Below are 25,043 nucleotides of genomic sequence, written 5' to 3'. Positions count from 1 at the left end.
GTCCAACGTAGCTTTTTATGGTGCTGTACGAAGCACACTGTCTTAGGATTTTTCATAAAGAGCTATAGTGGCTGTGTCTAAATTAATGTATAATGTTGGGTTAGAAGACTGGGTATTAACCCTCACCAGTGCCTATCAGGTGGTTTAGAAGCTGATGTGGGCCACTGACGTTTCATGCTATTATGCCTCTACAGAGTTTGCAGAAGTTGAAGTTCAGTGGCTATAGGCTGGCATCATTTATACGTGAATATGGGGGATTGGACTAGATGATCTTTTGAGGTCCCTTCCAATCCCAAACATACTGTGATACTGTGATCAGTTAATAAATACAAGTCCTGAAATTGAGGCTTATGGTGGGTAGAAGGAGTACATATCTAAGGGGTTTGTAGTCACTCTGCATCCAATTGAGAGAGACTTTTTCTGATAACGTGATGATGAAGACAATCTCATGTAATCATCTTAAGGATGTCCTTTATAAGGCTGTATATAGGGGTCATGTTGAAGATCAGCACATCAGAGGATATTTTGGCTTCTAGAGTGACCCAGTATGAGCTGATATAAATTATAACCCCATGTATCTTTGGTGTGGGTGTGTGTGCTGCCTGTTGCAGTGCAGTCATACTAAATCTTGCCCTTGATGGGACCTCATACTTACCGTTAACCACTGTCACTTACTGACAAAGAAAAATTTGTAACTACACAGTATTTGAGTATTTGCAGAGATTTTTAACAATATTTTGGGATTAAAGAAAAAAAAATATTGAACAGTATTCGAAAGTAAAGTGGAGACATTTTTTTTCACTCCAAACCAGATTTATCTCTCTCTTTCTCTCCTTGTCTCTCTTTTAAATTTCATTATAATTCCCACTCCTGGGCTGTGTGTACACTTTTGGTTGACTGGTAGCTTTATTGAGTTGCTCCAGCCAGAGAGAAGCCTGCCTTGTTTTCAGACCTTGGCTAAAGGGTAGGCAGGAACAGTTTAAAAAAAAAAACCTATTTGGAAGGAGAATGTAACTGTGAAAAATGTGAAGTAATAATATTCTGGAGCCAAGGAAACATGGTGCTGTGTGTGGATGAACACGAGTGGTATGTGACAGTTTACCGATCACTAGTTGAGAGTGTCGATTTGCAGCTGTGTGCCCTGTAATGGTCAGTGAGATCTGATTATGTTGCTTGCTTTCTAGATCTCCAAAAGATTTGGAATGTCTTTTAGGAACATGTCCACAGATTGATGTTTGCCCCCAAGCAACATGCAAAAGTTGTTTTCAAGGAAACAGAAACACAATTGAGTCTTTCACGCGAGAAGTAATGCTAAAATCATGCTGGAATAATACATGTATTTGTTTTTCCTTACAAAAAACATTCTTACAGTATTTAGAGGCTGACAGAAAAAAAATAGTTACTGTAGATCTACAGATTGCTCTGCTTGAATTGATGTGATCCATATCAAAAGATCAAAGATTTTTAGATGAAAACTTATTCCAGCATGTATATTCCAGTTTATAATGAGTTTTCCTTCTGTGATGACTTTGGATCACCCACAATGACAATATAAAAACACTTGACTGCAGTAAGAAATAGTGACTTGCTACAGGATGGAGAGCTTAATGCAGTTAGCTTCCACTTATATATTGCCAAGATGCCTTTTAGACAAGGTTAAAATTACTTCTACTTTTCTCCATCTCAGAAAAAGACACACAGTTTTAAATACATTCCTAGCTGTCGTATGTTGTCTGCAGTATAGTTTCCATGTTGACAGGTCTATAGATGGCCATGAAATTTATTGGAAATAGCTAGGTTCTACAAATGTACAGATTGGAAATTATCCATAGGCTGTTAATGCCCAATGGCTCTAGATTGAAAGTAATTAGGAAAACAGATGTAGGTATTTCCTGATTCCAGAAGATGCTGATACTTATTTTTGTATTTTTATTTTGTTCTCTAGTGAAATAGAAGATGAATTCAGCTGAAATCACTGATGATGATGAAGGTAAAATATTATACTTTGTGTAATTCATGATCAGGCAAAAATACTTGTTGAATGAAAGCCTTTGTAATCTGATAAAGAATGTACTTGGATCAAGACAAATTACATTAATGTTTTTTAAAAAGCTATCTAAAACACACCATTATCTTTGTTACTCATATTTTCTGCTCTACATCCTTCTTCCCCTTTGAAAAAATCTTCCTACTGCAACTTTATTTGTTTATACTTCAGACTTCTTTGGGGAAGAAACTGTCATTTAGTGAATGACTGAATGGTTCCTAGCATAACAGAAGCTTGACTTTGGGGTGGCCTCAGCATACACATATCCTATAAGTCATAAGTAATTACATTCTTCAAGACACGTTCTTCAAGTTTCTTTATTCATAAAAAGAAACAAACAACAAAAGATTATATTAAGGGTGTCATGGTTTTCTGGAGAGAGTGCTTTATCTTTCTAAACCTTCTCTTTTTCCAGTAAAAATTCCTAAAAAAAATGTTGTGAAAGTAGAAACAGAAAATGAAGATGAAGCTCTAGACTGCTCGGTAACATCCAGATCTGCTGAGAAACACTCACTGGATGGCGCAGTTACTTGCCTACAGGATTCCAACAAGCGGAAACAGACCTCACTTGGTTGTGATGGTTCAGGGAGCCAGCAAGATGTCTTACCCGGTGTGAAGAAAAGACGCTTTACACAAGAGGTGACTTCTCTATACGTGACTGTGTGGTTTTTCTGTTTCTTTTTCATAGACTAAATTCATTGCTACTATAGACAAAATGCAAGTCATTTAACTAGACTTGCATTAGTAATGAGTTCAAGGCAAGTATGGCTAATCTTAACCCAGTTTGCACACATTGCTTGTCCGGGTATTTCTTCAGATAATGTGGGAACAATCATATCTATGAAGTACAGTTATAGGTTAATTCATTCACGTGAAGTATATTTTTGGTTTTTTGTCAGGGAATGTAGGAGCAGGTAGTGATTTGGATTAACTGAGCATGACTCTGATTACAGTCCCTCTTGTGTCACACCATCCTTCAGCTGGATTCTCAGTGGTAGAATCAGGGCTGTTATTCTTCCTTCTGTGACACAGATTTTTATGTCAGTGAACAAGTATGAATTTGTTTATTACTTGAAAGATAAAAATGCAGGGATGCAGAAGACTTCAGCATATCAAGAGCAGAATGTATTACGAGTTCTGAACTGGTGCAGCATTCCACTTGTGACAATCCAGGTGTTTGCCCAGCCCGTGAAGGAGATGCCCAGTCTTTTCCATTATCCTGTTTGAGTGTTTCAGCGCTCTAGCAATCAGAGATTTTCAGTAATCTTTGCTGAAACTGAGCAAGTTTCTTTTTGTCCTTGTTCCTTTCAGTATGGAGAGCAGTGATCATCTGTTCCTAGACAAGTCTTCTGCACATGGGGAAATTGTTGTGATGTTGTCCACCTTCAGCCCTTTCCAAGACTAAAATTCTGTTTTTTCAGCTCTTCTTCAGGAGTCACCTTATATTTTTGTTGTTCTCTTTGAGATTCCCGAAAGAGGAATGTCCTGTGTTGGGCAGTCACATCTCTTCTAACAGCCTCTAGAGCAGTGTAATGGCCTTCTCTTTTTCACACTCAGCACTTTATTAAAATAACCTAGATTCAAATTCATCCTCTTTTGAGTAACTTCAAGCCCTGGGTTATATTTAGTTTATGACCTACTCTGATGCACATATCCTTTTCTGCTGTTCTGCTACCTAGCCAGTTATTCCATGTTGTATTTGTGCATTTCATTTCTCCTTTCTAACCGTAGCTCTTCATATTTCTTTTTCTTGACTGTCATCTCTCTGACTTCTCGGGGCTGGTTTTTTTTTCCCTGAATGCCTGCGGTAGGTAGGTTTTAATCTTTTTACATGGTTTCTTTCTTTACCTTTATCTTTTTCTTTTTACAGTTGTTTTACTTATGTTCAGATTCTTGAAAGAGTTTCATAATAGTCTCTGAACTGTGCTTGCATTGAATTTTACTGTTTGCCTTTAATACATTTTAAAATCTATTTGAAGTGAATTATAACTTTGGACTTACAATATCAGAAAGTGACCCAGTAACAATGATGAAAATTCACTCTTGACTGACCCCAATGAATCAGCATGTTTAGTTAAATAACCAACCAGAAATAGTCCTCAATCCTAACAAGATTTTAAAAGTTAATTACTTTTCTAGTACAAATATTTTGGTTTAGTTGATTATTTTGTTAACTATTAATGTTTAAACAGGAGACAAACGTTAATTATATTTGAGAATATTGTGCTTGTAGTATATTTTTACTACACATCACATAGGCATCCATGTATGATATAAGCAGAACTGTACTATTTATGTTATAGAACTGTACTATCGGGCTGGTGATTATATTACTAAATGACTTTCTATCAGAAGACATTTCACTTTTTTAAAACGTTGGTTGTCATTTCATAACCAGAAATTAATTTTCCCTAATTTTCTTTCATTTTCTTTAAAAAAAGTGCAGAAAATTTTAAGATTAAAAAATTTACATGCAAGACATTTCCAAGTTCTCATGTGTTTGATAGAATAGTTTTATATATTTCTTGCTCATATATTTGTTCTTCTTTGTTGATATGGAAGCATATTCTGTTCTGTATTCTTACATATATTTAGACTTTGTTTACTGAACATAATAAAGATAATAAATTAGCTAGACTATGACACTGAACAGAGCAAAAACTAAACAACTTTGAACACTTAGCTTGGGACTCCAAGATGATGTGACTGTTTCACAATTACTTGTATTGGTCGATGTTTACCAAAATACTGCATTTTGCAAATGTTCAAAGGATATATATAATATAAAAACTTGCTGTGCAAATCTAATATAAAAAGCAGCACTATCTTATGTACATTGAGTCTCACGGAATGTTATCTTTGCTTATTTTTTGACCGTACATTAAAACTGATCACCTTAAATGAGTGTAGTATTACCTGAAATATATTGATTTTTAAGGATCAGTGTTACAGAAAGCTAATTAAAAATACTAAATACAACTTTAATTGGAGAATTTACAAAAAGCCATGTATTTATGCTGTGGATAGTGATGCTCCCAGATGGAAACTGTATAAAGACAAGATAACTAAAAACAAAAGGAAAGACAACAAGAATACATCAGAAACGGAAAATCCTTAACTATAGGCCCAAATGTGTTGTCCTCTCTTAGTCAAACATTATGTGTTTCTGAAATGGAGATAACGAAATCTGACCCGCAGCCAGATCCAGACACTGAGCTGCGTTAGTGAAAGGGCAGAAGTTGTGCTGCCATTGCGGCCAGGATCTGCTGCAGCTCTGAGCTCTGAGCCTGAGCGCTTCTCCGGAGCACCGCGGCCACAGCTGGGTGTGCAAACTGGCACAGTGCTCAGACTGCAGTAAGATATTTCAGACAATGCGTTTGTGCTGTTTAATACACATTCTAATACTGCTTTGCCCTGGCTCTGTGTGTGTGGTGTACGCTAAGAGAAGTTACCCCCACATTGCTAAGTTTTATTATGTAATTAATTAGGGAAAAGGTACAGCAGGAGTTCTGATGAGAATTGACAGGCAACTGGTGGCCTGTGGCAAGCTATTCAGTAGAGAAGGAACTGAATTCATACTCTGTATTGTGAAGCAACATTTGGAATATTGTCTGAAAACAGAAGTGCTAATGGAAGAGCTGGCTGCTTAGGTAGCAGGTCTCATTGTACATGTAAGAAATTTATTCTCCAGAATTGCAGTTTTGTTTTGCTCTTTTGATTTAAAACAGTAAAATAAACTTGTAATTCAGTCTGAGTGTCTGACCGGAGAGCAGAACTATATTTATTGTTAGAGGAGATTTTCCTGACCTGCTTTCACGTGGTGTCCATTTGCGAGAGCTCTATTACCATCTGGAAATACCGCTGCATCTCCACTGACAAGTCTTGGTGGGGTGTGATGACTTCAGTCCCAGTATAGGAGCCTGCAGTTAGTTGGGAACAATGTGCATCACAGCCTGCTCACAAGTCAGTCTCTTGTGTTCTGGTAGTTTACAAGTCACGAAGAGGTGAGTTACGTAGGGTATATTGTCCCACTTGCTGGGGTAGGTCACCCTGTAGTGGCTGGTGGCGTTAACAGGACTCTGGTTCCTCATTGTCCTCATAGTAAGTGTGCTTTAATGTGCAGGGGACTGGAGGAACAGTCTTCTAAATGGGACCTGGCAGTCAGGTGTCCTAAGCACCACCATGGCTATGATTCTGCACACTGTGAAATACATTGTCTTTGCATTATGCATTTGTTTTATCATCTGTCCATCCACACAGCTTGGGTTGTGAAAACACAAGGTCTCATATGTAGGGTTGTATGATGTGAATGAGAGCAGAACTTGGAAACACAACTTCAATTTAGTCTGCTGGTTTCTAAACTTGGAATAGAAACCAGCTTGTTCTCTCCGAGCCTCTTTTGAGTATACATTGCATTAGAAATTAAAAAGCAATTAGATTAAATTTGTCACTGCAGTAAGCAGATGCCAAGTGTGAGTAAACATAGGGATCAGATTAATTTCATGAGCGTTACAATTCTGGTTTTTCAAAAAGGAATCTTAATTCAGGTCTCTCTGTAGGACGTAGTGGGGTCTCCACTAGAATTTCAAGTTGCTTGTGGCTTTCAGCTCAGACCTCAGGTCTGTGTTCGATCTGTTTAAGTACTTGAATGCAAATTCTCTGTTTTTTATCTAATTAATGTTCTGTGGAAGAAGCCAAGCAAAATGTTTTAGTACAGTTTTCTCTAAAATCTGTGTTTTCCCATGTTTGAGTTTTGTATATTGGATTTTGATTCTGTTGCATCTACTCAACTTCCTAAGAATTATTTGCAGTATCTCTGTGTTTGCAAAAAAACCCAATCCACCCAAGCCCTGCAGATTTGCTAAGAGCTGATGAAAATGCTGACTTCCAATTTTGAGTGATGAGGAAGAGTTAGTTATTGGGAACATTAATTCCTTAAGAGTTCATGACTTTTTTTTTGTATAAATAATTTAGGAAATTAGAAACCCATGAGTCTAAACTTCCCTGTCTTTTAGAAATGAAGAAATGTTACACTTCCTTTTTTAAAAAGACAATACCAAAGTACTTTTCACTTTGTTTTTAAGTTTTTGTTATTTAAAAAGGATACTTCTTAAAAATTACAGTTATTCTTAGAACTTGTTTAGGAGTTGTACACCGTTATAAAGATTAAAATATGTATATACATAAATCTTTCACATCAGGAAGAAAAGAAGCAGTATGATTTTGGCGTCTTACAGCCTTTGTGGTATTTTCAAAAGCTAACCTAAAGAGAGTGCTGGAAGGTTAAATGTAGTTGTTGGAGGCAGTGGCAAGGTCACAGGACTAGGAGTCAGAAAATCTAGATTCTATTCTTGGCTCTGTTGCTGACTTGTTGCCACCCAAATTCTCCACAGACCAAGATCTCATATGCAAGGTGAAGCATATTGATACTTAATTTGGGAGAGTATTTAGAGCTCCATGGGTAAAGAGTACTGAGGGTTTCTCCATGGAACAGAAATGCAATAATAAGTCAGGAGCAAAACCAAAACAATCTAAATAATACTTTACTGTATTTTTATTTTTTCTAGTGAATTAATTAAATTTGATGTATTTAACACAACTAAGTTTTCTGGAGAAAATTTGACTTTTCATATTTATGTAACAATGCCTGCTTAAGGGGCACATATTTACAGCTAATATTTTTAAGGCAGTCTTACTAATGCCGTATTTATTTATTCAAAGGGCCCCCTTTCAAACATGAAGAACAGAGATGCTGGCTCACCTACTCAGGTAAATGCAGAGCAGCCAAACAAGAACAAGAATCCTAATGTAACGTGGCTCTGTGAAGAAGAATCCTTCAGTGACATAACCACTCTGTCTTATAAAAAACCTCTCTATGGCATCTCACACAAAATCACAGAGAAGAAGAACCCACCAGGAGCAGAGCAGTTCACTTCCTACGAGTTGTTTGAAAAAATCAACCCCAGCAGCCCCTCGCATCTTCGGACTTTGAACGATCAACGCAAAAGGGACTCAGCTGCAGCCATTGCCATAACAGGGGCCACCGCCGATTCTGACCCAAATATATATTCTTTGATACAGAAAATGTTTTACACGCTTAACACCCTCAATACCAACATGACTCAGCTTCACAGCAAAGTTGACCTGTTGTCTCTGGAGGTTAGCAGAATAAAAAAGCAAGTCAGTCCAACAGAGTCGGTCGCAGACTTCAAACCTCCCCCGGAGTACCAGCTGACTTCTGCCGAGCTCAAACAAATCATGGATCAAAGCACGTCAGGCGGAGACTTGGCTTGCCGGCTGCTGGTGCAGCTCTTCCCAGAGCTCTTCAGCGACGATGAGTTCAGCAGAAGCTGCAGCGCGTGCGGCTTTCTCAACAAGAGGAAGCTGGAATCTCTTCATCTGCAGCTTATCCGTAACTATGTGGAAGTTTGTTACCCTTCTGTGAAGAATACGGCTGTGTGGCAGGTGGAGTGTTTGCCTCAAGTCAATGATTTTTTCAATAGATTTTGGGCTCAAAGGGAAATGGAAAACAGTCAGCAGAATGTGCAATCGTCCAGTTTTTATGAGGCGGAGCAGGTTGAATCCTCTCATTTTATGGAGGATAAAGAGCAGGAGGAAGCTTTGTCCTTGGACAGGAGTAATGCCATTGCCTCAGATTACATGCTGGATGCTCAGGATCTCAATGAATTTTTAGATGAAGCTTCTTCGCCAGGAGAATTTTCTGTCTTTTTGTTACATAGATTGTTTCCGGAACTCTTCGACCACAGAAAATTAGCTGAAAGGTATAGCTGCTATGGAGACTCTGGGAAACAACTGCTGGATCCTCATCGGCTTCAAATAATCCGTAGGTACACTGAAATTTATTTTCCAGATGTGCAAGAAGAAGAAGCCTGGTTGCAGCAATGTGTTCAGCGCATAAATGACGAGCTTGAAAATACATATATGGATGGGAGTGAATGTGATCAGATGAGAGATGACTGTTACGATTCTTCTAGTCTACCAGATGATGTATCAATCATAAAAGTGGAAGATAGTTTTGAATATGAAAAACCTGGCAGACGCTCAAAAAAAATTTGGCTTGTACCCATAGACTTTGACAAACTTGACTTTCCCCCTCCCGATTTTGATGTCCCTGTCCCAGATTACCTGTTGAACAAAGAACAGATTAAAAGCATATATGAAAGCAGTCTTTCCATAGGTAACTTTGCCTCTCGATTGCTTGTTCTCTTATTTCCTGAACTGTTTACCCATGAGAACTTACGGAAGCAATACAACTGTAGCGGCTCTTTAGGCAAGAAACAGCTCGACCCCACTAGAATTAAATTAATTCGACATTATGTGCAGATACTGTACCCCAGAGCAAAGAATGACAGAGTGTGGACATTGGAGTTTGTTGGGAAGCTTGACGAGAGGTGTCGGCGAAGGGACACGGAGCAAAGGCGCACATACCAACAGCAGCGGAAAATCCACGTGCCAGGGCCCGACAGGAGGGAGTTTCTCAGCTATGCAATAAACCCCGAGAGGTTTCGAGAAGAATTCGAAGGGCCACCGCTGCCACCGGAAAGAAGCAGCAAGGATTTTTGCAAGATACCACTCGATGAACTTGTTGTTCCTAATCCAGACTTCCCTGTGCCTTCTCTGTATTTGCTGTCTGATAAGGAGGTAAGAGAGATAGTTCAGCAGAGCCTGTCGGTCGGCAACTTTGCTGCCAGGCTTCTCGTAAGACTCTTCCCTGAACTCTTTACTCCAGAAAATCTCAGACTGCAATACAACCATTCAGGTGCTTGTAACAAAAAACAGCTCGATCCTATCAGACTGAGACTGATCCGTCATTACGTGGAGGCGGTTTACCCCGTGGAGAAAATGGAAGAAGTGTGGCATTATGAATGTATACCCAGCATTGACGAAAGATGCCGGCGTCCTAACAGAAAAAAGTGTGATATACTGAAAAAAGCAACGAAAGCAAAAAAAGTGACAGACTCTTTAAATTCCTAAGACTTTGACCACTAAATTATTGTCAGGATTATGCTTTGGTTTGGACTGAGGGGCCTGGTGGGAGCTGAGGGTGCTCAGCATCTAGGACAGTCAGGCACTGAGGTTGTTGCCTTTTAATGCGAGTGTTGTATCTCGTGGGCACCGCAGCAGTGGGAAGTGGCTTTACTACATCTGTACGTGGGCAAAGACCATCAGTCACCCGTGATAGAGCAACCAGTGGCTTGCTAAGAGCATGATTTTCACCGGTGCAAATACATGTGGTTAAACTGTAGTACTCCACTCCCCATTTCTGCATCTTCTTTTTTGATCACTTTCTAATAGTAAAGAATTTTTTTTTTAAGTCATTCTGCTCTTCAGGGGCAATTTTTCATTATACCCTTAGAAACAGCCTTGTTAGTTAATTTGGAGTTTGAAATTTAAAGTTAATTTAAATTCGAAAGTGCCATGTTCATTGGAAATCATTGGAACATTAGACTTTGCTTCTACAGTAACTGCAGCTTCACATTTGTTTTGTTCTTGATGATATTGAGATACTGAAAATAATAATACTGTGTCAAAGAATGGGTCAGAATGGTGTAATTTGCCTTTTTTGACTGTTACCCAGGTTTTATTTCTAAAACCAAGAATTAATTGTTGAATAATTGAGATGTGAGCATAGACACAATGTGATTTTTGTTGGTTTTTTTATTTTATTTTTTTTTTAATATTGACACCACAAGCTTGATCCTGCCCCTGTGAGTTCTGTTTGTGTTTTGTCCAGTGTCACTGCTGGCATGACTGAGGATGGCTCGTCTGAATTAAGCCAGCAGAACAGATCCAAGCCTATAGCCGTGGAATGTCTTGCCATTGCTTGCTTGCCACTCTGTTTGTAAAATAGCAAAGACAACAACAAAAAGACCTGATACAAGAACTTGGAAAAATTCTAGACCTTACTCTCTATCAAAATCATGACTCCAAAGGTTTCCAGTATTCATATTGAATTGCATATATAAAAAGTATGTGCAAAGACTGGGTTTGTGATGGAATTAAGTGTTTTGAGGTTCCCATGTATGAGCTGTGGTAACGTAACTTATTATTTGTGTGAATGCAGCACCATCTGGGTATTTTGAGTGTGAGGATATTGAACTCTCTCAGTTTGCCAAATTGATTTAGTCTAATTAGTACCTATTTGTGAGTCATAACTGTATATGTATAACTTAGGTTCATAAGGTCAAGTTTGCATCATTAATATGTTCAAGTGTAACAAAGACCACCCAGAACCCAATGTGAATTTGCTGTATGATTTGTCACTGGAGAGTGCTGCTTTAAAACTAGTTCTCTTGTTCTTTTTTTTTAATACTGATAGTGTGAGTGAGAGTCAGACATGAATTTTTAAGTCAGTAAAGCCAAGAATTGCTTCCTGACTGTCGCTGGAACACCTTGGAGCAATTGTTCATGTTCTCTGTGGTCCTTTTTTGTTGTTTACTTAGATGGGTCATAGTATCAAATTTTAAGTCAGTTCCAGTGTAATTTTCTATTTTAGCATTTGTAAGAAGTACAAAATACTTGATATTTTTACTTCAGATTTTTAGAATTTATTGTTCTTAGAGTCATATTGATCCCTTTCTTTTAAAAGCAAAATAATATGTTTTCTCCTAATGTCAAGAACTAGTAAAAGTATTATGGTAGGCTGGGAGTAAGTCATAATAGATCGTAGCATTTGTTCATTTTCCCCATATGCTAGCAACATTCTCAGAGAATGTTTGAAGAAAGTGATGAATGTACTAAATAATACACTGATACTGTTTATATCCATTTAAATGTTTCCTGTTGGTTTAAATAGTAGCAGACTGTGCACAAAATGGATATCAGAGCAAATATGGCTATAATAAAATGAAAACATTTTACCAAAGATAAAGAACTGATACCACAATGTCTGCATCCTATCTTTCATTTCAGTGCATAAATTTGGCAGATTGAATGTATCAGAAACCAAGACTTTCTCCTGTAATTGTATGCTACCTAGCACCTCTGTGAAATTTTTTACATGCACTTTTATGGGAGATGTAAAATGACAGAAATTATTAATAGCTACTTAATTTGTTGTTCTGAAAGGCTGGCCAGAAGGTAAGAAATACATTTTCTTATCTCAATGTCATTCGCGTTTCACCACTTAGTGATTTTGAAGCTCCCAGAAGAATTCGATATGTATTAAACTTTTGTACAATTGACAGGTGTTACTAGCTAGCATGCAAATTGGAGACATACTGTCTTTTACTGTAGATGTTAACATTAAGTCAAAAACTCAGTCCGTTTATATTATCTATGAAACAGTGAAAAAACAGTTTTCACCTTTAAAATTACATTTTTGAAAATGGGCATAGAAAGATTTTCATTGTGGGTTTTTTTTTTGTCTAATTGCTGTGTACATTCCTTTTTTCTCACTCTTTGCAACCCTTTCATGATTCATTTGATTGTATGTTTTATAATTGATCTCAAGAAAAATACAGACATATGGACAGTGACATAGGTCACTAATGAAAGCTCTTGCAGTTGCATCTGACGTACAGCCACTTCATCCAGTTGATCAGTCTTGTAAATAAATTAAAAGTATATTATTTTCATACAAGAGGATTGTTGTCTGGTGATTGTTTGAGTAGGAGCAGGAATATTTTTCCTATTAAGTCTCTTGCTAACCTTAAGATAACCTAAGATAACCTTAGCTAGTCAGACGATACATAAATGAAAATACTCTGGCTTTCTGTGGCTATTTAGAGAGATTTTTCTGTCTTTCAAACTTTTTGTTTGAAAGAATAAACTTGTTGTTTTGAGACTATGCTAGGAAGATTGCTAGATATTGAAACACATTGGCCGTGCACACGCTGACTTCCCATGGATGAATGTTACTGTCTACCTGCCAGGTGAGCAAACCCCATGAAGGTGAATATCAGGGTTCTCTACTTCTTGTAGTTTAAATATATCAGCTTTGGACAGGCATTGAATAGCCCACTTCTAACAGCTTTCTGAAAGAAACAGTGCAGTATATCATAGCTATATATTTTTGTGTCTTTACCCATTTTCTACAAATGAAACCGTTACATAGCAGCTCTGTAAAAGATGTAAAACAGCACATCAAAAGGGAGATCAAGTATGTGTTGGATTATTGCCTGTTAACTGTATTCAGCTGACAGAATCGGCAACAAGTTTGCAAACAAGAAAAACCTTTGCTTGAAGTCAGCCACTTTGTTGTGCTAATGCGTTACAGCCACCAAAGTGTTTCATGTTCCAGGAAATGTTTGTGAGCGGTTTATCTTCAAAATGCATATCATTTATGTCTAGGAAAAAATCTGTCATGTCGCTTTTCAGTTTTTTGTTATTTTACATTTACGTTCAGCAGTGACAGAAAATTGAGCGCTTGATGCTCTGCCAAGGCACATCAGGTCTAATTTAATGCTGGCAGGGGCCAAGATGAATTCTATAGCCTCAAGAAGCACATAAAACAATATGCAGGTTTTAGTCATCATTTATTTTTATTCAGATTTTGTTTCACTGATGGATGTGAAACATCTGGAAAATTCAATGTCTTAAGCTTGCCTGTACCAAGGATGGGGCATAAACTGACAAGTGTGTTGTTACCATGCACATTTTAGTTGATTGCACTTAAAATCTGTGTGAGAACAAGTGTGGCAGGTTCCAGCCTGTGATTTTTCTGAGTAAATCAACAGAGTTATGGGTTTTTCCTCAGGAGCATTCTGAAAACTTCTTTCTAAATGTGCTGGAAGTTGTTAAAAATGAATAGCTGAAGTGATGGTTTAGATCCCTCTCTTAATTCTCTCTTACAATTGCTACAAAAGACAGAAAACAAAAGAAAGTCACAGCCGTTTGTCTTCATTCTTTCCTACCTACTGTTTTATCCTAGAAAATATTTAGATAAATTTCTAGTAATAACAGTGCTTTCGAAAATCCTCATTTTACCCCCTCCATTACAAAAGTCATTCATCTGAACTTCTCAGTGGTACTGATGGTAGTCTTTAAGTTCCTAGAGAAATTTCACACAGAATACATAATACTCATCTTTGTCACAGCTCATATAAATCGTGTTTTGAGAGGTTGTCCTTCCTGCAGCACAGCCCTGGCTGAAGGAGCTGCCGAGGCTTGGCCAGTCCCCGTGCTAGAAGCAGGTAAATCCTAACAAAATCAAAACTCCATCATATTTACAGCATTTTCCTTATATCTCATCTGACTGGCAACAGGTTAGCCCTTACACCATTTCTTCTTATCCGGCATATTCCTTTGCATTTTTGCCATTTTCTCTATGCCATCTTTTCTAGTTAGTAGCTAGAAAAGCCCGGGACATGAGCAGACCGCCTGCTTGCTCCGTTTCCTGATCTGTTCCATAATGGGGCTGTGGTCCCCATGGAGCATTTTTCTTTCATTAACAATTTGGAAAGAATAACTGATTCTCACAGGAAGGGAAGAGCTGCAATAAAAGGGAAGTAAAGCTGTTCTGGAGAATATGACCTGTTCTTTTCCTACTTTTTTCCCTTTCTCCCTGCCAAAGGCAAACATGAATAGAACAAACATTCTGTTTTGTTGGGTTTTGTTTGTTTGTTTGTTCCTAGGTTTTCCTTATTTTGTTTTTAAAAATTTAGTGTGACTTCTCAGTCAAAAAAATGGGCAAAAATCACCATGTATCAAATCACACTCAAATTTGTGTTAATAAACGGCAACAAAATAAGTAGTGATTGCTGAAGACTGGAGGAAGAACAGCTAATTGATATCTCCACGCACACAGAAATGTCAAGCAATCATTTCCAATTTCCTTCACAAATTTCATTATGGCAAAACTGTTTGTCATTGTTTCCAGAGACATTTTGTGGTGGTGTGTGTTAGTATAGGCTTCCCTGGGAGGCAAAATTCTCCTTTAATCATTACACTTTCAGGAACGTGTGACTCTGGTTACTGCATAAAGTAGTGTGTTAGCAAGCTCTACAAATGTTTTATGTGAAAAGAAAATCCTGAGGTAGCTCTTAGCAGTAGGAGTGAGTCGCTCGACAGGATCGCATCCTACATTTGAGATTTGATCCCTTGTGTTAAACCTAGGAGTTTAGTTTTATGCCAAGTAATGCTGTCCTTTGCCTTTCTTGTGCCCTGTCTTTCCAAGACTTAAAAAAAAACAAAAAACCACCACTTCTTCTTGAAACATTTGTCTGTATGTGCATTGAAATAAGTTCTGGAAACTGAAGAATTTTTAGGTTCAGCAGTACCAACCTGTGCCCACACACCCCTTTTGCGTTCCTGAACACTTCCAGGGATGGAGGGAGCATCAACAGCTTCTCTGGGCAGCCCATTCCAGTGCCTCACTACCCTCATTGTAAAAAATCTCTGCCTTCTATCTAACCATGTCTCACCTCTTTCAGGTTAAAACCATTACTCCTTGTCCTGTCACAGGCCTTGGTAAAAAGTCTCTCTCTGACATCACTAGGAGAGAGATTGGTCTTTATCACAAACTCTTGTTTACTTCCCAATAGGCTTTTCTGGAAGTTCAGATCTAAGGTTTTAGCCTAATGTTGCATTCATATTCTGCCTAAATAAATTACATTGCCTGTGCTCGCTCTTATGTCAGCAGCCCACCTCAGATGTCAGGAAGGTTGTTGGCTTTTTTTGACGCTCTTGGTTTTATAGAATAGACTCTTTCAGAAAGTTCATTTCTTCGTGTCTGTACCTTGGCTCCCCCTGAGCCCCAAAGCATCCCTGAGGTTTACGAGTGGGGTCCTACTCTGGCCCTGTGAGCTGCTACTGCTGGAGGTCACGGACAGTACCTACTGAAAAGGACTTCACAGTAACAAATGGTTGCTGCCCAACAACTGGAGCTCACTGACATTTACTCGTTAAAACATCTACTCGTTTCTCTCAGTATCTCTGGAGACTGTGGGAGCCACTTAGAATAGCAATGGGAAGTGGAACTGGGGAACAGAGGATGCATCTCATCTCTCTATCTTCATAGCATTTGGTGCCAGCTCCAACTAATCCTTCATAAATACTCTCTTAAATGCCGCACTGAAATGACTATGTGACAAACTGAGATTTCATTTTCCTATGAAGTTACTCACACAGTAAAAATCAGCAGTGCTACACCCGTCTCTTTGCTGATCTGCGTTCTCTGTGCGAGCAGAGTATCTCTGCCACAACTCAGGCTTTGTCACGGTGAAGTTTCCTGCTTAGAGATACACAGCTGCCATCAGTATCCTTCTGTACTCTCAGTATAGCAGCATGCACACAAGCACAGAGTTGCTATTGTTAACCAGGATCAAACCAACAATGAAAATGGAAGCAATTTTACATAATTGGGTTTTTTATCCCTATTTTACGAATCTAGATATAAGACTAAGAAAGCAGTTCAGCTTGTTTTGATGGCAGCTTTAATGAACCTTTCCGATTAACGAAACCAGACAGCAATTAAACAGTGATCAAATTAGTCTTTATTGGTTCTTTATATATAACATCTGTAAGGAAACTGCCTGGAAATGTGAGAGTTGGATCTTTTATCTCACAATATCATGAAACAAAACTAACAGCAAGAAGTGACAGGCTTATTGCATTAATATTGATGTACACAGCAGAGGGAGATCACATTCCAACACAAACCCTTAAAAAAGGGTACTGTAATTTTGTTTAACCAAAATTCGGATTTAACAACAAATACATTCTTTGCAAAAATCTTATGCTGCCACATGCAACCCCCTGTTACTTAAATACATCCTGTTTGGGCACTTTTAAGTTTTTCCAACGCCTCAAAATTACTTTGTATTTTTCACTTTCAGTTTTGTCAGATACTTTTTTTAAGACTACCCGCATAACTACAGCGGTTCCTGTGTCTTTATCTTCACCTACAATGAGATCCAGTGTGTCACCAATTTTCACCTGGAAACACAAAGAGGAGATGAGTGATTATAAACATACCCTCGGGAAAACAAATCCCCACAGTCCACGTCCAATTTTAATTTTGCTCCTTTCCATTTAATACTCTTATCTCACAGGGGAAGAGGAAGGAAGGCAATACTAGACCCATTATAGATCCTCCAGCTATGAACTTCTAGGAGAGCCCTGGCAATAAGCAATTAAATGTCTCCTGACCTTCTCTGTCAAGGGCTTTACCCTTCCTGTTCTACAACCAACACTTAACTTGGAGAAAAAGGTGTAATGTATGTTTTTTTCCTGAAGGATGTTTCCTGCCCATCTTTTTGTATCAACACAGACACAAAAGAGCAAAATGCAAAGTTCTCCTTCCTTTAAAAGAGTTTAAAGTGGTTTTAATAAACAGAGTGCGGGTCAACTGCTTGTGTTCCTTTCAAAAGTCACAAAAGCAGTTTGCCTCTCAAAAACCAGCCTTAACTTTAGGGGATCAGGGATTAAAAACTCTCTTCTTGTTGCCCTTCGATGACAGTAACTACCACCTAGGATCACCTCAACATAAAGGCTGGGTAAAAATATGCCTGTCACCATTCTGGGAAGCTCTGTTGTGAACAAGCATGGCCTGCAACCCTTCTGGCCCTTCCCACTAACTGTGTTCCTGTGTGCTCCATTACAAACACAGTCACCTTCCCAGAGCTACCCCAGCTTAAATCCCCTTCTGTCATCAACTTTTCTCTTTTTCTTTAATCATACGCCTGCTCCACCAATATCTCGGATTTAATCGTTCCTGCTCCATCAACCTCACATCTGTCATCCCTTCAGCAACATGGAAAGCCCTGTCCTTGCTACCGTCTGCCTTCTCCTGACTTCCAGCCTTAGATTTTCTTCTCTAATATCAGAAGACTCCTGTCTGCCCTAGGGAATAACGTCTTGCCCAGGCAATCAGAGTCACACACAAAGCTGGAAGTGGTGTTAGCAAGTGCTGTTCATTCGCTTCTTACAGCAATTCAGTGGTTAGCTCTTCTGACCCAAGTAAAAAGAGGGAGAAGAGGTCATGCCTTAGTTATTTTCTTGTACTGTATTAAAAAATTTAAATTTTAAAAAGTCTTACAGTTCTACTTTTCTTCCATAGTTTTTCTCCATTCAGCCTGAGTTCATTATTGTAGAATGCATCTTCTACTTTACTGAAGAAAAACAAGGTTTTATTGCATTTACAGTGTGCAGCAGACCAAATACAATTGTTTCTTTGCAGATAACGTAACACCACTCATGTGCAAGGTGCATTTCCACAACTCTAAACTGCACATAAAGGATACCTTTATTCCATAGATGTTAAATTAAATAATAGAGTATACTTGCTCTGTGTAACAGGTGCAAGCAATAAAAACCTGTTTCTAAAGACCTGTCTCCTGAATATCCAACGAATAACGTCCCCTTTCCTGCACCAGCCAATTTAATAATTTTTAAGTGATCAAGTTAAACTAATACACTGTTCTAACAACACTGTGATATCAGGCTTCTGTAAGTTGCATTAGATCAAACATTTTCGTATATTCATAGATCGTACATTTACCTGGTTGACCTAGGACGTTAGGTTTACCCTTACCATCACCTGTTTCTACAGCCATTAAGTAGCGTATTATTGTACTCCCTCAATCTCAGATCTCTTTGTATTGCTTAATATCAGTATTTTGTGTTTTCTTAATTTTAAATAAATAGTAACAGATAGAAAATGCCTCCTCAGCAATCTTAGAAATATTGTAGACAGGGAAATGCAGAAAATGGGCTGTTTCAAGGGAGGTAGGGTGGAACAGAAAAGAACACCCATACATACACAATATATGTTTAGACAGTCAAAACAGCTACACCAAAAAACCCCAACAAAATACTGAATTATCCCAGCAACAAAAGGGTATCAAAATTCAAATTTTCATCTTTCTGATCAGCAGGTTGTTTCCTCCATACTTACTTTCTTGCAATGTCTAGACCAGCTTTCATGATCACATCATATCGAAGAGACTGCACTACTTTTTCAAGATCCTTGTAATCTTTCACTACATCAGGATCATTTTCAAATTCATCTTCCAAATCGCTTTCCTCTTCATCTTCATCCTCTTCTTCCTCTTCTTGTACAGTTCGTCTGCTCCTTTTAGAGCTTTTGTTACTTTTGTTCCGCAGAGACAATATTGAGATATGCTCTGGAGAAAGTCTTAGTGCACAGAGCTTTGCTGGGGAAAAGCTGAAACATCTTCTGTAGTTTACTGTGCTTGCTTGACAGCTACAGAATAGGCTTCTCCTCCATGAAAGACACAGTTTATTAGAGGGGAATTTCTCCCACAGTCCAAACCAGACATTTAGTTTTCTAAAAGCAGTGATGGGGAGTCTGAAGCCAGTCATAGCATACCCTAAAATAAAACAAACATTTTTGTGTAAAAATGAGCAACTGCTTTGACTATTGGAAGGATTTATCCAGATACAGCATAATAGTTACTAAAAATATATATTATTATCTAGTTCCTTATAGAGCAAACACCATCTAAAAGCACAAGGCTATACTGGCTTTATGATCTGCCTTTCTCATACACTGTCCACCATTACAAAGAGCAAAAACATCAGATGAAAAACAAACACTAAAAACCCCAGTGGAATACTTTGTTCGTAATTCCTTCTCTGGTGTTTCATATTAACTGTCTAAAGATACTTGTGGCATTTTCCTCCATACATTCACAAAAGACACAGAAACTAAGTTAACTACGTCACAAAAAGCATAAGAAGACCTTCATTTATCATGAGTTATTACCAATAAAAGCCACTTGCTCAATACCACAGCCAGGAGAGTCAAAACCTGTGTAACTTCAGTGTCTGGTCACACCACAACGCTGCTGTGGGGCAGAGCGCCGCACAATGTTCCCCTCGTGTTTCTCCGAATGGCAAACAGCTTCGTGGTGGAGGTCAGGAGAAATAACATCGCTCCATGTGCTGCAACAGGACTGACAGCAGCAGCAACAGTCTCACGGGTGAGCTCCACAGTCCTGCTCCTTTCTAGAGCCACTTCTAACCTTGCACAAGTAGATGGAAACACCCCCCAAAAAGCCCAGATGTCTGTCAGCCCTCCCAGAAATCGATGTACATTCCTTCCTAGCTAGGTGGAGCAACAGCTCTTATTATGGCCTTACACATGTGAAACACGTGTTTACTTGGTGAGACTCGACTTTGTTTGCCCTGCACGCAAGTGAACTCTGCATGAATCGGAATGAGGTTATTTTTCCTGTGGTTGGGGAAAAGCCCTGATTAATGAAGGTAACTACCGGCCAAAGAAAAATAAAACAACTCCCTTGGCTTTTTTTTTTTTTTTTAAATATGTGGATTTAATTTAATATTCAGGACGGTGCAAACCTCAGAGAAGACTCACACCTCTGCTCAGTTTGGGGACAAATTCCTGGAAGAGTTACTTGAACAACTACTGCTGCTTATTTTTAGCGCTCGGTGTCACTCCGCGCCCCGTTGCCAGGACGGCCGAGAGCCCGCCCCGAGCACCACGGGCGGCGCCTTTCCCCCGTGAAACCTCAGCGCGGACAGAGATCCACGCACCGCCCGCCCACTCGGGCGGCTGGCAGCCCGTTCCGAGGCCGGCAGCCACGGCAACAGCAGCCCCCGCGCCGGGGGCGGCCCCTGACCCACCGCTGGGCCCTCAGTGGCGGGCCCGCCGCAGCCGGAGAACCCGGGGAGACCCGACTCCTCCGGCCGCTGCCCCAGCGGAGGCCGCGGGCCTGGCCGGCGCCCACAGCCGCTGCCGGGGGGGCCACGCCGGCCCCGGCAGCTCCCCCGGCCCCGCGACCTTGAAGCCGCGGCGGGGCCCCCCGCGCCCCGGTCGTGCCGGAGGGGACGCCCGCCGGGGCTCAGGGCGCCGCGGCCGAACCTCGGTTACCTGCGTCCTCCCAGCGCCTCGGGCCCGGGCCTGCCGCTGCCGTCCCCGCGCCGCCGCTCGCAGGCCGGAGGCGGAGCCGCCTCAGCCCGCGCTCAGCGCCCTCTGCCGGGGCTCCCCGGGAGGAGCAACCAGCGCCTCGGCGCCGGCCTCTGCTCCTCCTCCGCCCGCACAGCTGCCGCTCCGCAGCCGCACCGAGACGCGTCCGAGCTGCTTCCCGTTATGCTGCTCCCCACCCTCCCCACCGCTGTTTCGCTTTTTCTTTCTTTTTTTATTTTTTTTCAATGTGCTCTTTTTCACTGTACGCTGGTTGGGGGCCGGGGGGTAGCGGCACAGCACGGGTTTGTCTGCGGGGTGTTTCGGCAGCAGGTTCCCCCGAGCCTGGGCTGGACTTTCTCCTTCCCCTCTACTCTGCCCTGGTGAGACCACATCTGGAATATTGTGTCCAGTTCTGGGCCCCTCAGTTCCAGAAGGACAGGGAACTGCTGGAGAGGGTCCAGCGCAGGGCAACAAAGATGATGAAGGGAGTGGAGCATCTCCCTTATGAGGGAAGGCTGAGGGAGCTGGGGCTCTTTAGCTTGGAGAAGAGGAGACTGAGGGGTGACCTTATTCATGTTTACAAATATATAATGGATGAATGTCACGAGGATGGAGCCAGGCTCTTCTCAGTGACAACCAATGGTAGGACAAGGGGCAATGGGTACAAACTGGAACACAAGTGGCTCCATTTAAATATGAGAAGAAACTTCTTCACAGTGAGGGTGACAGAGCACTGGAACAGGCTGCCCAGGGGGGTTGTGGAGTCTCCTTCTCTGGAGACATTCAAAACCCGCCTGTGTAACCTCATCTGGGTGTTCCTGCTCCGGCAGGGGGATTGGACTAGATGATCTTTTAAGGTCCCTTCCAATCCTCAACATTCTGTGATTCTGTGATTCCCTCCCTCACTGCCCACCTCTCAGCCAAAGCACTCGGAAGTAATTATGTCCATAGTTTTTGTATCGCTTTGATTTTACACACCTCTGATTTTCCCTTGTTGAACCATTTGCCTCTACAAGACTAAGCTTCCAGGACCTCAGTGCCAAGGTGACATGTGTTTTCAGCTCCCCAGGCTCTACCCACATGCCCAAAACAGAAAACAGCGGAAATCTCTCACCTGGGAAACACCTCCAGCAGATGCTGAAATTTCCTGACCACAGATTAATTTCAAAGGCTTGGCCACCATGATGATCTAATCCCAATCACTTTGTGGCCTGGGTTTCCCCTGTCTTTACCTTCCTTCACATTGCATCTCCCTCTTCCACACCACATTACCACTGTTGCTGTAATCCATAATCCCACCCCTTTGGAGCTCAGAAACTAGGAGAGATCCATCCCTCCTCCTGCCTTCTCCCAGCTTTCTCTCTGTCATAGACCAACCATACGTCCCTCAGTGTTTTTGAATGCTCTGCACAGCATTTGGGAAATTCTCTATCCATATGAAATGGGTACGAAACAGAACTCCATCAGATTGGCAGTATCTTGCCCTGATGTAAATGGTTGCATAAGGTTCAGGGTAATTTTTGCAGATGGAAGAGCTTTTCAGATTTGAAATTCTCCTTTAAAATGCTTGTTAGCTCACCCAACAGACCAATCCATCCTCCTTTAGAAAACTACCAGCAAATGTGGCAAGTGACATAACTGTGGAGCTACTACTGCACAGCAGCTGTGCAATTAGCATAGGAATTATAAGTGATTGCTTAAATTTACACCTGTATAAACTTCGTCATAAAAATGTTTGAATGAGAGATTTTAATGTCAGAGATATTTTGTAATGGAGCAATTCATTTGCAAAGCTATTTCCCCTCCTTAGAAACCTTACTGGGAAGGAAGCTGCAAACATCTTTACGTCTGTATGTATTTTGAATGTTTCAGTGCCCAGTTCTGTGAAATTCTGACCAATTTGAATTGGGAATATAGCTGTTAGCTTTTTAGCACTTTTCTTCCATGTGTCTTAAAGTAAATATACATCCTTATTGAGGAAAGAAGTTGGTAAGAGTAACTTTCTTGTATTCATAGTGGCACATAGTGAGTCAGAACAGAAATGTATGTCTGAACAGTGGGGATTCCCTTCACAGAAATGTGCTGCCTCCTCTATGGGGGAAAAACCCACACCCAACCCCCAACCCTGCCCTCCCAACCAACCGACCAACCAACCAAAAAATGCACAAAACAAACAAACAACAAAAAACCACAACAAAGCAACCCCCCAAACAACCAAACAACAACCCCCCCCACAAACCTAGCTTTCTATGCACCCCATTCTTTTCAGAGCTCTTAGAATTTGATTAGTCACACATAAAGTCATGCTCTAACCTTGCTAAGGGTGAAGATAACTTACTCTCAGTAAACGAAGATGTATAGGCTAGTCGACATTATCTTTATTGCATCTCTATATTGAAAGGCAAGATAAAGAACATGTCTGAAGTCACTCTGTCTTTCATATTCTTCAAATATGACAATATAGTGGCATCTTACAAAACCAGAAAGTAATCAATTCACCATTTGGTATCCTTTCCTGCAGGCCTTATGGTTTGCAGAAGGTTAATAGTGTGGCACTCAAAGAGGTCACAGATGAAATGTAACTTGGATGTCCGGAACTGGTATAATGCATCTGATCTATCTCATCATTGCACAACCCAAACAGAGGCATCTCAGCCATACTTGCTTCATTTCCTAGTCCAGCTACATGGACTACTGTTCTAGTTGTACATCGTGTTACTATTTAATCTTGGTCATGAAAGCAGATGCTTACCGAGGTTTTTGTCAGGATTCATTCAGCCCCGGACTGCAGAGGAACTTCAGTGCCACACGAGTGTCCTTGTCATCAGATTCCCTCTGTGCCACAGAGTAAGAAGGGCCATGAAAGCGCTTGTCTTTAAGATTTGTACTCCAGTTGTTTGAGGTCTTGGCAACTCCCAGCCTGGGTCATTAAGCACAGTTTTTAATGACCAAAAAAGTATAAAAAAGAAGTTAATAGTCATTACTCCTGCTTTAATTGTATCAAACTGTAATTATAACTAAACCATTCCGACTGGGGGAAGAACCAGTCTGACTTTTCTCCCCGTTTACCGTTAGGTGGCAGTGAACAGCTCTCTCACAACGCTGCCACAAGCTCAGGCTGTGCTCTCAAACACAGGCTTGTCACACATGTCTGAGGAGGAGGTGATTCGAAGCTTTGTTGTTGTTGTCGTTGTTTTAAAGCAAATGACACTTCAGCAACATAGAGTTAAAACTTCCAGCTTTGCTAAGAAACAGTGGTCATTCATCTCTGCATCTCTGGCAGTTTAGTGGTGGTCTATGTACCCTTTTGAAAGTTTGAGTGAGAAATTTGTCTAACCAAGATGTGTTCTTCCTCCCAGGGCTATTCTCATAGAATTACTCCTTTTTTAAATTACTTTTTTTTTTTTTTTTTTTTTTTTTTTTCCCCCAGTGTAGTCGTCTTCTGTTTAGGAAGCGTAGTTCCTCTCTGGTTTATGCTTTTCATTTCTTTATCTCAGTATACTACATATGACATTCACTCACAAGGAGAATAGTCTTTTTGTTTTGATAGCGCAGAGAGAAAATTCTTCATAGCTTTTGACGTGTATGTTGCAATCTGTAATCAGGAATTCCCTCCCCACTGACTAGGGTTTTTTGTTACCTTTATGTTTGTGCAAGGTTGGTCAAGCGACAGCAGATCTGCTGACACTTGTCGCATCTCAGAGTAAAGCCAAGAGTACCATGTTGCCACTCAAGCCCTGTGAGTAGTTCTGACTAATGTTCTGCAATGCACATTTCACCAGATTACTTGTCACTGCAGATCGAACCTCAGCATTACCTCATTGGAACCACACACCTTTTAAATTATACTTCAAGGTGCACTGAGGAGGTGACCAGATAGTGTTCTGTGCATATTTATGCAACCTGGCAATACAGAGTGTCCCCGTGTGAGCACCACCTTTAAGTTTATCCATATTCATTTGAATAATGAGCTAAATCTCCCTGACTGCTAATTCACCTCTTCCAGTGTTACACTCCCGTTGTCACTGCTTAGATGTTCTCTTAGTCCACAGTCTGGAGGCAAATCCTCTAGCATGTTGCTTGCACCCAGTCCATTACTAAATAATGTTACCATCATGTTCTCTAAAGCCCATCTCTGAAAAC

At 40.3% G+C, this 25,043-nt stretch overlaps 2 protein-coding genes across 4 annotated transcripts; one reads left to right on the top strand and one right to left on the bottom strand.

The window, feature by feature from the left end:
• Positions 1 to 1,956: 1,956 nt before the first annotated feature.
• Positions 1,957 to 10,042, top strand: BEND3 (BEN domain containing 3; the record flags this gene model as incomplete). The annotated part of the gene is made up of 3 exons (XM_080341407.1): positions 1,957 to 1,990; positions 2,463 to 2,686; positions 7,769 to 10,042. The coding sequence occupies 3 exons, from the start codon at positions 1,957 to 1,959 to the stop codon at positions 10,040 to 10,042; spliced, it is 2,532 nt and encodes an 843-aa protein (XP_080197533.1).
• Positions 10,043 to 16,492: 6,450 nt separating this feature from the next.
• MTRES1 (mitochondrial transcription rescue factor 1) lies at positions 16,493 to 21,320 on the bottom strand. Of its 3 annotated transcripts, XM_080341911.1 has the most exons (5): positions 20,865 to 20,925; positions 19,737 to 19,926; positions 18,906 to 19,341; positions 18,048 to 18,120; positions 16,493 to 16,945 (listed from the first exon to the last, which is right to left on the bottom strand). In XM_080341911.1, the coding sequence occupies exons 3-5, from the start codon at positions 19,331 to 19,333 to the stop codon at positions 16,769 to 16,771; spliced, it is 678 nt and encodes a 225-aa protein (XP_080198037.1). In that variant the 5' UTR covers positions 19,334 to 19,341; positions 19,737 to 19,926; positions 20,865 to 20,925; the 3' UTR covers positions 16,493 to 16,768. The 3 variants fall into 3 exon arrangements, with proteins under 3 accessions (XP_080198037.1, XP_080198036.1, XP_080198038.1); XM_080341910.1 differs by having other exon boundaries at positions 19,737 to 21,320; XM_080341912.1 differs by lacking the exon at positions 19,737 to 19,926 and having other exon boundaries at positions 20,865 to 21,070.
• Positions 21,321 to 25,043: the final 3,723 nt, after the last annotated feature.

Source organism: Nesoenas mayeri (genome assembly GCF_963082525.1).
Source record: "Nesoenas mayeri genome assembly, chromosome: 3".
Lineage (NCBI taxonomy): Eukaryota > Metazoa > Chordata > Aves > Columbiformes > Columbidae > Nesoenas > Nesoenas mayeri.
The sequence above is the reverse complement of the archived record's forward strand: the minus strand, read 5'-3'. Positions and strand labels throughout refer to the sequence as shown.

What these genes read in the sequence shown, in the direction of transcription:
- MTRES1 (XM_080341910.1), bottom strand. Translation starts at nt 19,333, where the DNA reads ATGACTGGCTTCAGACTCCCCATCACTGCTTTTAGAAAACTAAATGTC. An exon ending in GGTCTAGACATTGCAAGAAA is followed by an intron (nt 18,121 to 18,905) that starts GTAAGTATGGAG and finishes GTTTTTCTTCAG; the next exon opens with TAAAGTAGAAGATGCATTCT. An exon ending in TATGGAAGAAAAGTAGAACT is followed by an intron (nt 16,946 to 18,047) that starts GTAAGACTTTTT and finishes TTGTGTTTCCAG; the next exon opens with GTGAAAATTGGTGACACACT.